General features: G+C 37.7%; 1 protein-coding gene across 1 annotated transcript in view; it reads right to left on the bottom strand.

Annotated features, from left to right (window-relative positions):
* The window catches only part of KCNT2 (potassium sodium-activated channel subfamily T member 2), a 164,186-nt gene that overhangs the window by 22,748 nt on the left and 125,437 nt on the right, over positions 1–16,001 (bottom strand). Inside the window, exons 23-25 of the mRNA XM_072867072.1 lie at positions 11,334–11,435; positions 8,350–8,433; positions 6,797–6,925 (exon numbers count right to left, since the gene is read on the bottom strand). Coding sequence (XP_072723173.1) covers positions 6,797–6,925; positions 8,350–8,433; positions 11,334–11,435 — 315 coding nt within the window. The remainder of the gene's footprint in view (positions 1–6,796; positions 6,926–8,349; positions 8,434–11,333; positions 11,436–16,001) is intronic.

The raw sequence follows: 16,001 nt of genomic DNA, 5'->3' as shown, positions 1-16,001 counted from the left end.
AGTTTGTATGACTCCCCGAGAACAGAAAGAGTTCACAATATGCTGGAAGTGATCAGTGAATAAAGCAAATTTAAGTGAAGAGCTATTGAGGTTCTAAAGGCCTTTTCCCATTAATATAAAATCTGAAAGCGAGATTCTGTTGACCTCATGAGTGTTGAATATAACCTTTCTTTAAGAGACTTAGCACCCTCTCCCACACAGAATCTGTAAGGTTCCTGGAGTCCATAAAATAATATTTGATATGAGTAAGTCTGACAGTGTGAGAAAGAAATTTTTTCACTTTTACACAGACTAGCTTTTATCTATGTAAAAAACCCCAAACAAACAACAAAACAATCAAAACCAATAACTAAAAAGAATACTAAATATGCTTACGTTGTAGCACTTCAAGTAAAATCACATTTTTAATATTCTAGACCAAGATCTTGCATTAAGCCTCATGCAAAGACCCACTAATTTATTGAGGCTCTTCAGCTTAGTCTGCAATAGAAAGGGGTTTTTTTGAAATATTACATGATTTTTGAAGTTTTGTTACTGACTCAGCTGATGTTATTTTGGGTAGGGCATAAGAGAGAACCCTGAATCCTGGGTACAGGAATGTTATTTAATTTTTGTTGTTGTTGTTGTTTTTTGTTATTTTAAATTGACATTTTGCATGTATTTTACAGTGTGGATTAAGGTAAATAAGGTGCTACTTATGGTTAGGAAGGGTCTATTTGGTGTGAACAAATCTGATACAAACTGAGGATAAAGGATGGTCTTGTTTTGCCTTTCTTCCTGTCTGCATTGGTAGCTTTCCTTGTCTGACTCAATAGAACAACCATCTGGACTTGCTGGCAGTAGTATTGGAAAGGCAGAGACCAATCGTCCTAATTATTACAGCAGGGTAAGTCATATTTTTTGAGCCAGAGATTAATCAGGAGAGGCCAAGTAAAAGAACAAGTCTTTTGATTCTATGGATCTGTAAATCCTTAGCTTGAACTTTTGAAACACGGGGATAGGTGAGTTGAAACTATAAATGAAGGTGACATTTACTTGACTGTTCATTTTTTTACAGTGCTTGTTGAGAAAGGTGTGCAGAATGGCTCTTCCCTGTATGCAGGAGGAAAAAATTAAACTGTTTAAAGACAAAGCAAAACCAAAGAAACCCAAACTCCCTTTCAAAGGTAGCACAAAAGCATGCCTGCCAGTGGCAGCTGTTTAATACATAGAAGATAAAAGCCCAGCACAGAGTACTTCTTTGTGTCCCCCTCTGTTTTAATCAGTCTCAAACTTTCCTTAAAAATACTTTTGTAACTATCATTAATTTATTTTGAGGTTTGGTTGCTTTAATTTCTTTTCATTTAATTTCATTTTTGCATAGCTTGTAAACCTGCCGTATGAGAAGCATAACATGATATGGTGTCACTACTACTATATAGTAGTAATTGATCACCTTACGTTTTATGAAGTGGTTTTTTTTTTTTTTTTGAGATCGTTTAAAATAGAAACATGGTGAAACCTCTAGAGAATAACAAGGTGCGTGTTAAGTCTTTACGTAATCACTGCTACTTTTACTGGGGAAAAATCTGTATGTCACACAAAGTGAAGAAATGTTTGCCTTTAAACTTTTTTTTTTGTTTGGTTTGATTTCTGTTTTTTAAAGGCAGGTTCCCATCTCAAGTATCAGACTGTGTGCCCAAATGAGAATGATTGCTCACTTGTGCTGCTGGACACCTGTGACCCACAGGGTTTTTTCCACTCGGGAAAGGTGCTCTAATAGGTTGTTTCACACCCTTATTTAAACATTAGCTCAGGTTGGCCAACGTGTGGCAGGAACGGGAAGGTAGTGTGACAGTGTGCTTCCCCTGCCCCCAACCTTTATCTCCTGCAACCCTGCTTAGGTGATAACCACCAATGGTGGTTGTAAATGGATGCATCTGGTCGTGATGGCTGCATCTGGCTCAAAGGGGATTCAGGAGACAGATAACAACACAATAGCCTAGGGCTATTGTGCAATGAGCCCATTGAAGAAACTAAAATCTGTGGTCGGCATACAAATATGACTATGGGTCAATCATCTTACCCCCATAAATAGTGAGCAGCCCAAAAGCCCTTTGAGCTCTCCTGCATGGCAGTGGGCTGCACACCAGAATCTTCCCCTTGAGCAGGGACGCCTCTCAAGGTTACTCCTCAAGGCTGAGATATTCCTTGCCGCAACAGATCCTCGGTAAGTGACTAATAGCATGCTAAACCTTGACATCTTAGCTAAGTGATATAAAGGATTGATTGTGCCTATATAATCCTTTAGACATAAACCGTTGACCAAGTCTGGGACTAGGATTGGATCCAGCCGCACCTAGGCTCCTCTCTGAGAAGGAGTTTAGAAAGCAAGGGGATCTTTTTCCAAACCTCATGACTCAATGGGAAGGTCTCATAGTTTTGTCTGACTCTGTTCTCTATGCAGTAAATAATCAAGTGTACCTTGCCATCGAATCTTGTTAAAACACTGTTGCATTGGACTTTGTTAACTCCCTATTCTGTATCAATAAACTGAATTTTTACTTCTCTCTTATGAGTGAAGTGCACTCTCACTCCATCCATGACAGGTAGTCACAAACACACCGGTGTTCATATTTGAGATGGTCAGGGTGGCTGTGAGTATGGTGGTAACAGCACTACAATCCCAAATATCGATTAGCTTCTTGGATCTTTGTTCCCTTGCCTTGCTGCTCCCTGGGAGTTAAGCGTGTAAAATATGAAACAGTTTTAATGTGCAGATTCATCTATTCTGTTCTGAAGCAATGCCTTATTTTTATCTAACTGCAAGTTTTATGTTAAAATAACTTTACTGTTCTGTATACCAATAGACCTTAATTGCATCTAGGGTTCTAAGAATGCTTTTCTGCTCCAACAGCTGTCTGAACCATTGTTAAGTACAGCCACATATTCCTTTTATGACAAATGGGGATTTTTGTCCATTAGCATTTAAGGAGTTTAGGATCAAGGCTTTCACCAGACTGTAAAGATGATCTGTCACCTTCAGAATTCAATAGGGGCAGGCCCAATAGGGACCAAATTCCATTGGGCTTTTTTGAAAGTCCTAGTCTGTCAGCTTTCAGATTTTTAATACGTTGCTTGTATCCAGAACAATGTTGCTTTAAGCTTTATTTACTCAAGCATGATCCATTGCATAGTTCCATTTCCTGTAAGGATTTGACTCCCAGGGTTTAACCCAGTGTACTGTTTTTGGCTGGGATAGAGTTAAATTTCTTCATTGTAGCTTGTATGAGGCTGTGTTTTTGATTTGTGATGAAAATCGAAATTTGAATGAAAATGAACACAGGGATGTTTCGGTTATTGCTGAGCAGTGCTTACACAGAGTCAAGGCCTTTTCTGCTTCTCACAGTGCCCTGCCAGTGAATAGGCTGGGGGTGCACAAGAAGTTGGGAAGGGAGCACAGCCAGGACAGCTGACCCCAGCTGACCAAAGGGATATCCCATACCACATGGTGCTGTGTTCAGCAATAAAAACTAGAGGAAGATGAGGGAATGGGGGACTTGTGGAGTTATGGCATTTGTCTTCCCAAGCATGCATGATGGAGCCCTGCTGTTCCTGGCTGAACACCTGCCTGCCCATGGGAAGTAGTGAGTGAATTCCTTGTTTTGCTTTGCTTGCACACGCAGCTTTTCCTCTCCCTATTAAACTGTCTTTATCTCAGCCCATGAGTTTTCTCACTTTTACCCTTCTGATTCTCTCCCCCATCCCCCTGGGAGTGAGCGAGCAAGTGGCTGTGGTGTTTACTGCCTACCGGGCTTAAACCACGACACCCAGAAACAGGCAGACAATAAGCAAATACTTACTTGTGAAGCCATTTCTCGTGACTGACAAAGGAAGGGGAAAAAGAAAACAAAAGACAATGTAAACAGAAGTGAATCTAAAGAAACAAACATGGACTGCTTAACAGGAACCACAGAAAATCAGCTACACAGGTAGTAAGGAAGACTTCATATCTCTTTTTTTTTTTTTTATTAAATGGAAATGGTTTGAGTCATAGGTGCAGGCCATTGAGAGGCAGGCTAGATTTGCTTGTTATTTAGCAACTAGATCACTGAAAACTTGCTTTATTTTTAAAGGAATTATATTTATCTGCCAGAGTGAAGTGAGGGTTTCTTATTTGCATAGTACAAAAAGAGAGTGTCAAAGGAGAAATTGTACATATAGAAATTAATATTGGCATATTTTGTTCTTGTGACTCAAGTTAACCATTAACTGACAGCTTCCAGATGTGTGCAATACAAATTAATTTTTATACATCTGTTTAAACTCAAATTGATATACGCATTGGAGGTTCTCTGAGTTAGAAACCTTCAAATTATGGTTAGAAGTTCATCATTCCTGAGAAAAATAGCAATTTACATTTCTCTAACCTCCATTTTAATGATCTCATCCAACAATATTTTAAAGCTGTTTTTGGCTTAATATACTGAAAAGCTAAAATGATATCCTATGCTAATATTATTTTATTAGTGAAATAAGTCAAAAATTCCTTTAACTTCAAAAGAAACACTTTGGAGAAAGATTACAGCTTTCAACATCTCTGCATTTGTAGGTATCTACCCATAAAGACCACAGAAGCAGAGCTAGATGTTGCTCTTCTGTATTCTGGGAAGAGCTAGGTCAGGGAAGATTGCCCTGCCCCTCTCTAGAGGGGGTAGGGTTTCACAAATGCTCACCCACTAAACAAGAAGCTGCTGAAGTATTTAAGTGTGAAAATACCACTGGGGGTCTGCATTCAGAGCCCTGAGCTTTTTAAAAAGAGTAACAAATGCTCTTACTTCACTTAATAAACAAAGACAGTGCCACTCTTCCACATTAGTTCAGTACCTGACAATTGGAAAACTTAACTAGATTTCCCCGACCCCACCCTCCTTCTTCCTCTACCTGATTTAACTCAAACTCTTAATGAGATTACCTGTGAAAGCTGGTAGGAAGTAATAGTAGAACTCTTCTTATCTATTGGACTGTGGCTTCCATGCTGATTTCAGTGTCTGAATGTTTAAGAAATTGCTTCTTCGTAAAAGATAGTTACTATCCTAAACTAAATCTGGGCCTGGTCTGATCAAGCACTTGAGCAGCTGCACGTGTACAGGCTCCAGAGGTTCCAATGTTACGGTAAAATTGTGAGTTTGGAGTTCAGTGACTGATGATCCCAAACTTTGTTTTCAGAAAAACATTTGAAAGATCTTTAATTTATCAGTTAAGCTTGCCTCAGAAGACTTACTGGAGTGTGTATGCTTACCCCCCACCCCCCTGCCAAAAAAAAAAGTTCATGTAGAAAAGATGAGTTTTACTCTTATAGTTACCCCTCCCCTGTACAGATGCTGTTTGCCAGTCAGCCTGTACATTTGAAAGTATGTGAAAATGCAGAAAGAAAAAAAATGGGCCACCAAAATGCACTCTTCACAATATGTTGTATGTTCACAGTTCAACTGTTCTTGATTCTCTTTTTTGGACCTGAAGTTAAATAGCCACCTGTGAACGTGAGAATGAAGCATTGCCATGAATTTTATCTTACTTATCCTTATTTAATGAATTCTTAAAATCTGGCATGTTCTCTGTTTTGTTGAAAGCTATGACAGACTTTTTTTCATATTAGCAGTGATGCTGCTAATATTCTTCTCCAAGGAATGATTTTGATGTATTATATTAATGCTGTTATATTTTAAAAAATCATTGACATTATTGCAGTGGCACAGTCCACTGGCTAACCTGTAAAAGCCACCTGTAGATGTATTGGTGGTGCACAAAGAGAGACACTAGTGAACTTGGTGCAATCTTGCATAGCTTTTTCTAACCCCTATTTTTAAATCAACTTTAATTGAATGTTTGTACTTCCTTCAAGATAAATCTTGCAGTTAAGCATTACATGGCTTAATGTTTTGTAACATTTTTTTGAAATATGGAAGAGAAAATACAAATTGTCAGTTTTGGAAATCAGTAAACTATGTCTGAGTATTTCAGAAGAAAGGAGAAAGTTGTTCGCTGTTGCATTTTTAGAGCTGTACCTGAGCCATGGTTTAATGAGATGGCAGTATTAATGGTCACGTAAACAAATGGCTTACACATGACAGAAATAAAAGCTGCACAAACAAAAAAAAAGTATGTTAAGTAGTCAGGAAAAAGTATTTCTGTAATTCTTTTTACATATATAGGGAGAAATGTATACATTCATACAGCAGACATATAAATACATATATACAAAAAATTATCACTGTTTGGCAGCTAAATTTAGAGAAATCCCACAATACTTTTAATAACATTAATTTATTCTCTTGCTGCTCATTTCTAGTTAGAAGTTCATGTGAATACTGAAATGTCACCTGTTTTGACATATAGTGTTGACATTCTTGTCACACCTGATACAGGACCTGGCTATACAGCTTGTAATGGATACTGCCATTAGTCACCACATGCAAGTTCAGACTAGAGCTAACTATCCTAGCCTGACCTATCTACGCCTGAGCTGCCCCTTGTTTCAGTCAGTCAGTTCTCTGTAGGTGAGCACAGGAATGAAAGTCAGTATGTAGACTGGCTCTGGGTGTTCATGAAGTCTGGGGCAGAATGTGAGGCCTGAGTTAATGTGACCACATACATGTCAGCAGAGAGAGACCTTCAATGGGTTATTGGAATTCTGTGCATTTGTAGATATGGCATTCACAATATTCTTTAAATCAGTGGTTCCCGTTCTTATGAGGACCAAAATGTTGTATACTCTGTAATCAAATCCAAAGAAAAGTATAGTAAACTAACATACCTCAGATGTTGTAAGCTTTTGGGATTCTGTCCTATAGACTCCAATTGGAATGTCTCCTGTAGAAGAACAAAGTTTCTGATATAGTCTGGCATATGTCCTAATCCATAGATCCTCTTCTGTGATTTTCATCTGAACAAATAATAATAGGAAGGAGGACTTTTAACTCTTGAGGGCTTATCACTTGTTCACTATACGACTCTTAAAACTAAGCACTAGCTGGTAATGATCATATTGGAAGTATTGCACCTTTGCTCCTCAACAAATCTGGAACTTCTACTGAGTTTGTAGACACTGTTTCTTTTGTTCTGTCCCTGTTTGGGAGACATTGCAGTGCAAATGGTTCAGTCTTATGAAATTACTTCTGTTCTTGTTTTTAAACCACTTAAAAACTTATATGGTATCCTTCATCTAGTGTTCATATCTGACTAAAATATAAAAGAATGAACTAAATATGGGCAGCAGTAAGAAACTGGTGATGGACAGACTGAAGAACGCATGAGTATTTTGAATGCAGCCAGATAACTGTTTGCTAGACTGCAGGCTGAATATCTGGGGAGAAGGGAGTGGGGAGAAAGTAATATACTAAGCATAAATGTCATAAGAAAGTCTTAAATTAATCTTAAGTATTTCATTACTATTACACTATCTTTATTTCAAGATACGTGAGCCTCTTTTCAGAGATTCAACTGTCTTGCGTTCACTATAACAAAGCTTAATGATTGACCAACAAATGCATAGTTGGTTTTTATTTAAACAACTTTCTTAAACCATCATTGATAACTTCCTTTTTGAGAACAACATCCTGCAATTCTTTATAGTTCCCCAGAAAGCAACTGGTAACTAACTCAACTTCCATTCATCTTTTTGCCACCTGGGGTGCGATGGGTGTGGGAGAAAACAGAAAAGTGAGTTTTATTTTTAATATAAAATAAATTTTTATGGTTTTCTTTTTTGTGTGTATACACATATAAAAAAAGATATTTAAAATAACCTCTGCGTTGGGGAATATTGACATACATAATAACAAGATTACTTTTGAACTTTGACACTTAAACTAAAGTAATTTAATGTATCTTATCTTTATGTAAAATCCAGTTGTGCCTTTTATTGCCTACGATGGAAATGGGTGTTGTGAAATAGCATTGTGTGTAAGTGTTAGCCAGGCTGTACAATATAGGTAGTGCTTCCTGGTTTTTATATACTTAATTTTTAAAATTGGTTGCTGAAATGCCATTGCTATTTCATATAAAATGCACTTTTCCTGTGTTTTCCTGTCTTTCCTATTTTCCTTTGTGTGTTATAGAATGTATTCTGTTTCCCCTTCCTTGGGGGGAAGGGGCGAGCATGTTTTTTGCTATGGAAGTAATTAAAAATGGGTATGTTTTCTATCTAATTTTCTTGTCTTCTCCCCTGTTGAAAAAGGAAACAGATGGCCTTTCTTGGACTTTGACAGAAGGAAGTGCCATACAAAGAATGTAGAGGTATTTTTCAGACAGTACAGAATCTTCTCTGGTACTCTGTAATAATTTTTTTTTCTTTTTGTAATAACTTACAGAACAAAGAAACCCAGATCCTGGTGTGGTATCAAGTCCCAGCAGAAGTCTTGTGATAGAAATCATATAGTCTTTCACAAATGACTGCAAGATTTTTAACAGGAAAGATGGAAAAGAAAGAAAAAAGCTTTAATGAACAGATGAGCAGGTAACCATTAGCACCATGTGTGAATTTCAAAGAAATTTTACATCTGTGTTTACAGTCAATCTCTTTACCTTTTAAGTATCTTAATCACTGTAGAAATAGCTACCTCTTTCTTTGTGCTGAATCCACTTACATAAAATAAGTTTTCTTATTTGGTTCTGCGTATGCATGCAATGTACGTACAGGATTCAAAGAGACTAAGGCATAATAAGGGACCATGAAAGTGAAGATGAATGTAGATGTAAGATCAATGAAAGTAAGGTGCTAGCCTTGTTAGGTGTGAAATTATACTAATGAACTCTTCTGTGCAAAAGAAATGCTGTGGTACGTTAGATGGGTCTGTAGTACTGAGTAGTGGGTAATACTAAGGTGAGACTGCTACTATTTTAATTCAAACAAGTCATTTGCCTTTGCCAATCCAGCTTTTTTTTTTAAGGGTTGATCTGCCTTATCTCAGGTCAGGCTTGTTGCTCTGTTAATAGACGTGTTTTGCTGATTGGTTAAAAGGTAGAAATTAAGCTAAATGTAGAAGTGTAAGCTAAAACCAGGAACAGACATTAGATCAGCTAAGATCACAAACATTTCTCCTCCTTATGAGTTGGGCTGCTGGAATCAGAGTGCCATGTGGGTGCTCTGCTAAGTGTGGTAGGACTGTTCATTGTCACCTCTTCTTAGATGTGGTAGGGCAGCGTTCAAGACAGGCTACCAATCCTTGTTGGAACACAACTTGCAATTAGCTCTTTTGGCTTAATGCAAATATGGAGCAAGCAAATAGGTTTTAATAAAGAAATACCTTACAAAGGTGTTATGTAAATCCTTTAGACTTATAGCATCTAAATTTGTTTAAACTCAGAAGCTAGACAGATTTAATTTGACACACAGTGATTCAATTATTTTAATTTTTGTACTGGTAATCTTCAGTTGTGATGGGGTAAATGCCAATGAGCATCTTCTTGAAAAGAACAAAATTTTTTTGTAACCTTATTTGTTATCTTGGCTGCATCATTTATGTTATGGAGTTATCACTAGATTACCAAGTGTATTCACAAGGATTTGCTAGACCAAGTTTTCTTTTTCCAGTCAGTGTCCTAAAGATAATTAGAAGGCTTTTCTTCTGGCCTAAAACAGGAAGCACCAGATGAACCCCGCTGTTTTCTATGTCATTTACTCTGTTCCTTGTATGCAGAAGAAAAAGATGCCATACAGAAAAGGATGGGACCATGAAAAAGAACAGAGAGAACTTGCTGTCATAGTATTTGTAACTTGGAATAAGAACGATAATTCTAGAAAAATGACAGTTCACCTGAGCAGTAGGAGTTCAAAGAAGGAATGGGTGGAATTTGAGTGAGAATGAGTGTGTCGGGTTTTTTGTTTTAAACACTTCCTGGTGACTGGTTTTACTCTGTCAAGTCATAGCACGACTGATCGTGTCTAGGGGCAAATATAAAATATTGAAGTTACTTATGTGCTGGCAGGAGTTGTTGATGATGACAGATCTGTTTCTATATAGGTGTCTTAATCTACTTTTTAAAAAAAATTTGCCATATGTGATGTTGATATTCTGGGACACAATTAGAAACATGCTTTATAAGCAAATACATTTATTTCTAAAACATCTAGAATTCGATAAATGGCTTTACATTTGTTGGCTTATCTGCTTTTGGTACCTGTCCATATACATTAGTGTTTTATATATTAATGACTTCTTGAGAAAAGCTTAGCTCCAGGAGTTTTTCTATTTATATTGAATTTGCCTTCAGGGAATTTATTTGGAAGTAAAATTGAGATGAAAGAACACCTTTCATGTACCAAATTACCAAGTAAACTAATTTCCCTGAAAGAACGTTTAGCACCTGAATACAAAAGCAATCGCAGGCTACCTCTAGGTATAGATGAAATAGGTAGCTGCTTAGGTTAGCAGACTATGTGGGCCATGGTGGTGTTGCTGCTTATTCTGCATAGCTAGATCCTTGAAGGCTAGTGCTGGGGGCTGCTGTTTGGGTATCCCAGTGTATCAGGGTGTGCAGAAAGATGGTCATTGCTGAGAAGCGAGGGCAATATTATCCTCTTTTTCCACCCTGAAACCAGCAACTATTACCTTCATTTGTCCTGACCCCGTATTTTCTGATATATTGTTTCTTCAACTGTCTGAGCCTATTGCCCTTCCCTTATCCCCACTGACTGTCATCACTTCTTTTTTGCATGAGGAGCTCTGTCCTGGATTCTTGGGCAACAAGGTTCAGTGCTGTCTTTTCTTCCCCCGCTGCCTCTTTGTAACCACTGCATATATTTCTTGTTAGGGCCAGAATGGGTTACTTTAAGATATGATAACTGGTCATCTGGAGGTCTAGCTGACATGAGTAAGAGGACAGGACACAATGAAGGAATTGAGGCCTCTATCAGCAAATGCAGATGACTGATAAATTACTCATAAAAGCCATTCTGTTGATTTTCATGGTTAGAGACACTACTTTGTGGGAATGGGCACTGCCTTTTTGTTGCAGAGTACAAGCTTTATTAGTTTGCATGATCTGTATTTTATGTAGGCCTTATCAAAACTATCCTGCTTATTTGACTGTGGAGGGGATCACAAAAAATATCACATTGTTTAACAACAGAATTTGTGCAAGGACAGGGTGATTTTTAGGTTGATAACTGAGCTAGTACTGTCATGTGGAACAAGCTCCTTTATCTTTTGCCTTTGATTGTTCCTGGTACAGACACGCACATTAATGTCTTACATGTAGGAAAACGGGGTCGTGGAATAATTAAGTACAATAAAATAGGTGGTAACAATGCATGTCTGTGTTAAGATAAGTCACATTATTGTTCATAGTACCTGATAAAGCAGCGTATCCAACATACTGATGCTGAAAACCCTGCCAGCAGCGAAGGGCAGTCGAAACATAAATGCCAGATTAGATCCCTTCTCCCGCTCTTTCTGTTAAGGAATTAAAAAAATAAAAAATGCTTTTAGTGATGGTTTTGGAAGGACTATAATAAAAACATCAAATTGATATTACCTTGAAAGAGGTCAAAAGTATAAAATCCCTTTACTCTGAATATAGTTTCTTTCTACAAATATGTAGCATCTTTGTTCAGTACTTACAGCTTTTCAGGTTCAAAGATTTTGTTAAATGCATATGTTGTTTCGATCCTCACATCTCAAATTGCATGGGCATATTCTACCAGATTATTTTAAAAATGATTGAGGGATTTCAACTGTGCTTAGAGCAAAGCTCTTGTTATTCCTGCTCCAATTCCTTGGTGCTGACATTCAGGTCCAGAAAGTCTACTAGGAACAGGAACATGAAACATGAACAGAATCTGATGCAAAAGGGAAGAAAAGGTATTTCAGTGAACGTGAGGATGTGAGAACAGATCAGACATGGACTGGGGTAGAAACTTCTTGTTCTGATGCTTCTAGGGAAGGGATGCAGAAAAACATAACTATAGTTATGCCTTTTTCTTATCACATGTCACTTGCAGAGGAATCACACTGCAATGTGCTTCCTATTCCTTCAGTTATCAGAGAGTAAAACTACAGGTTGGAAGTGATCCTGTTATTTTAAGAAGAGAGGAAATATCAAGCTTTCAGTTCAGAGATGTCACGAAGAATAAGACGTGTTCTCAAGGTACAGAAATGTTACATGTCTTGGAATTGAGACACTTACATCCACCACATATATGCAGTAGTACATGCTGGGGACTGACTGGCTGGCAAGCAGCTTGGCAGAAAAGACCCTGTGGGTCCTGGTGGACATCGAGTTGAACATGAGCCAGCAATGTGCCTTTGTGGTGAAGAAGGCTAATGGTGTCCTGGGCTGCATTAGGAGGAGTGCTGCCAGCAGGTCAAGGAAGGTGATCCTTCCCCACTAGTCAGCACTGGTAAGGCCATACCTGGAGTACTGTGTCCAGTTCTAGGCTCCCCAGTACAAGGAGAGATGGAGCTACTGGAGGTAGTCCAGAAAAGCACCACTAAGATGATCAAGGGACTGGAGCATCTCTCCTATGAGGAAAGGCTGAGCAAGAGCTGGGACTGTTTAGCCCGGAGAACAGTAGGCTCAGGGAGGATCTCATCAATGTATATAAACAGCTGAAGGGAGGGTGTAGAGAAGACAGAGTCAGGCTCTTTTCAGTGGTGCCTAGGGGACAGGACAAGAGGCAATGGGCACCAGCTGAAACACAGTCGGTTCCTTCTGAACGTCAGGAAACACATTTTTACTGTGAGAGTGACTGAGCACTGGCACAGGTTGCCCAGGGAGGTTGTGGAATCTCCCTCTTTGGAGATAATTAAAAGGCCTCTGGACATCGTCCTGGGCAACTGGCTTTAGGTGGCCCTGCTTGAGCAGGGACCTTAGGCAAGAGGACCTCCAGAAGTCCCTTCCAACCCTAACCATGCTCTGATTCTGTGATATGCAAATGAGCAGTCTGCTCTAACTAATGGTTTTGTTGAACAGCAGCATTCTAACCCCTGTTTGTCGTTGTTGGATAGTCTGGTTGTACCTGTTTATTTCTGTGGCTTCATATGAGTGGAGTCAAAAAAGATGTCACACAAAAAGAATTTCCTCTCCAGATAAAAATACACAGCAAATAACTCTTAAAAATATTACATTAATCTGTCCTTTATAAAATGTCACCTCTGTCAATCTCTTCAGATTAAAGAGGTTTCAAAATTTTTAAGGAAATATAATTATTATTTCAGGGTTTTCTTATTCCAAACACTCCTATGTTCTGACCAAATACTACTGGCTTGTATTAGAGTTTCTTCTCCATGAGAAATGCATACATACATATACACTCATGCTCTCTCACACACATATGCACACACACACGCATGCTTTGATGGCTGAGCAGCAAAGGGGTGTTTCAAGCAAGTTGTGTACTTCTGACAGTTGAACAAGAAAGCAGTTTGTACAATTGTACAAAAAGCACTTTACTTAGATAAGCATACCATTCTGGTGTAAGCCACAGAAACAAGAACTTATGTATTTCTTTTGTAGTTCGATCTCATATTTGAGTACTTTTCTTTTAGTGCAGTCAGACAAAGTAGAAGATATTTTTCTTCAATTGCTATTGAGAATAAAAACTTGTGTGTGAATTATGGAAAAGACTGTAAGATTTGTTTTACAACAAATACTTCAAAATTAAAACTACATGCATTTTATAACATACATTACATTAAATCCTTTTAGATTCATGCCATAAAATATTTCGTAGGGAACTGGCTGTGAAGTGACTATCCTCCTATCATGTGACTGAGGTATTAAGTTTATCCTTCCATCTGTTTAGAGAAATTTGTAGTAGATTCCAGTTTTGTGCCAAGAAAGGTGGGATAAGGCAAGAGATATTTGGGGAATAATTTGATTCTTATCCAAAATTCTGATGATAAACATAAGGATGTTCCTATTTGTTTTATTTTAAAATGGAAGCTTAGAAGTTTGGTCTCCCCCTTTATTTTAAATTTCTTATGTTGTTTCCTTCTATCTCTTATTACAGGCTTGCTTTTTTTTTAATTCTTGCTTAAAAGAGATTTGTGAGAAATACAGTTTTTACTCAGGCACTTTGCATTGAGTTCTGCTTTGTTACTTGCAGACTCATTTGATTCCCAGAGAATAATGCTGATGTAGAAGCCAGAAATGTACCAGAATGCCCCAGCAGTTTTATTTCACAATAAGTGTGATGTCCAGCAGCTCCTTCCCTGAGGCTTTTTAGAATTAATGAGGAAGGGGGTATAACTACTTAAAAGAAATCATAGGTCATTTCTAGGAACATAAATAAAAGATCATGGCATGAGTGTGTCCTGTAGAACTTTACATATATAGATGACATTTTAAGACACAGCTATTAATAGATGGAGATCTTTATTTCATCCTCAGTCTTCCTGTGTTTGTGGCTTTGCTCAAGTCATGAAGTTCAGAATTTTTACTGCCTTCTTTCTAAGTCATAACAGATGTACATTTGTGGTTTTGAGAAGTTCTTAGCATGTGCTTCCTCCATATAGGCCATTTAATTTGAAGTTAATTAATTATTTCCTTTTGGGTTTGCATATTGTCAGAATACCAGAGAATATCTATCCAGAAGGTCAGGTTCATAAGCTTTTCAGTTTATTTCCCTCTTTTCTACCTCCATTTATATTTGTATCAAATACTTTTTGGGGTTCCTTATCATGGTTTTATCTTTTTACTATTTCTAAATAAATACCTATTCCTTCATAACAGTTAATTCTATTATACCAATAACAAAGTACCAACCCCAAACTAACCTGAAGCCCTGTTTTGGCCACTCTGTCAGTGGTTGAAAAAGATCTAGGGCCCATCTCAATTTACCATATTCTCCTCCAATATAGACAGTAATATGGGAACTGCCATGATAGGCTGTAACTGTTGTGTACAAACAATGCAAAGTTGCTTTAATAAACATACAAGGATATGGGGGTGGGAGGTCATGTGAGAACACATAAAGGTGACAGAGGTCACCTTTTATTACAGGGAACAGGCGGTGCACTGTTAGTTTTGGTAAATGTTGGTTGTTGCCCATGTCAGATATAAGACCGATTAGAAAGCTGGGCATGGAAACTGCTTTACAATACCTTTCTTGACATAAGGGATTTTGGATCGCTAACACTTCACCTCTAGAATGGTTGACAGTATTTTGGACTATGTGTTCTTAATTGATTCTGTTCTACCTTTTTGGCAAGAACAGATTTATCGTCTGTTGTTGATCTGGAACAGCTTTCCAAAAACCTGCCAGTTCAACAGCCAAATGTGTATGCTAATTATTTATACAGTTTTAGAATTGTAGCTGATGTAAATCATTAGACATCCATCTAAAATAAGATTTACACCAATTAAGAGGTACCAATTTATTTTTTATAACCCATATATCATTACTGCCTGCTATTACTAAATGTTACTTCAAATCTGCTTAAAACCTGAACAATATTAAAAACAAATGGGGACAGCATGCCCTATCCTTAATTGAAGGTGAAAAAAGCAGCCTGGCTTTGTGTATATCACTGCAAATATACTGGGCTATCCCAGATAGATTTCCGCTCACCTAACATGTATGTGCTTATCCCTGTGGAAGATACAAAATCACAGTGCTGGTTGAATAAAAGATAGAGGAGTTTGCACATATTTTAAAACGATCACTTAGAGATTTAGCATTTTATCCTTCAGTTAAGACCTGCGATATTTACTAGGAAAATAAAATTTTAAAAAATCATAGAAAACTGAAGTGTGAATCTTATCCAAGACATTCTAAACCCTTTCTTTCAAGAAAGAGGGAGTGGTTACCTCATTTTTTCTTATCTAAGACAAGTGGAGAATATAAGTTTTAAGTTTAGACCGTGGGTGTTTTGTTTTTCCTTTTGGGGGTTTTGTTTTTCCTTTTCTCTGTTGTATAAGGGCCATGCTTTCTCCTATGTCACTGATGAGTTTGGTGTTCAGAATTATTTATCTCTAAAATGAGGAAAGTTGCAGCTGCAACAGCAGATGGACTTCTC

The sequence above is a fragment of the Ciconia boyciana genome, chromosome 7, assembly GCF_034638445.1.
Source record: "Ciconia boyciana chromosome 7, ASM3463844v1, whole genome shotgun sequence".
Lineage (NCBI taxonomy): Eukaryota > Metazoa > Chordata > Aves > Ciconiiformes > Ciconiidae > Ciconia > Ciconia boyciana.
Note: the sequence above shows the minus strand (reverse complement) of the source record. Positions and strands in the feature narration are given on the sequence as shown.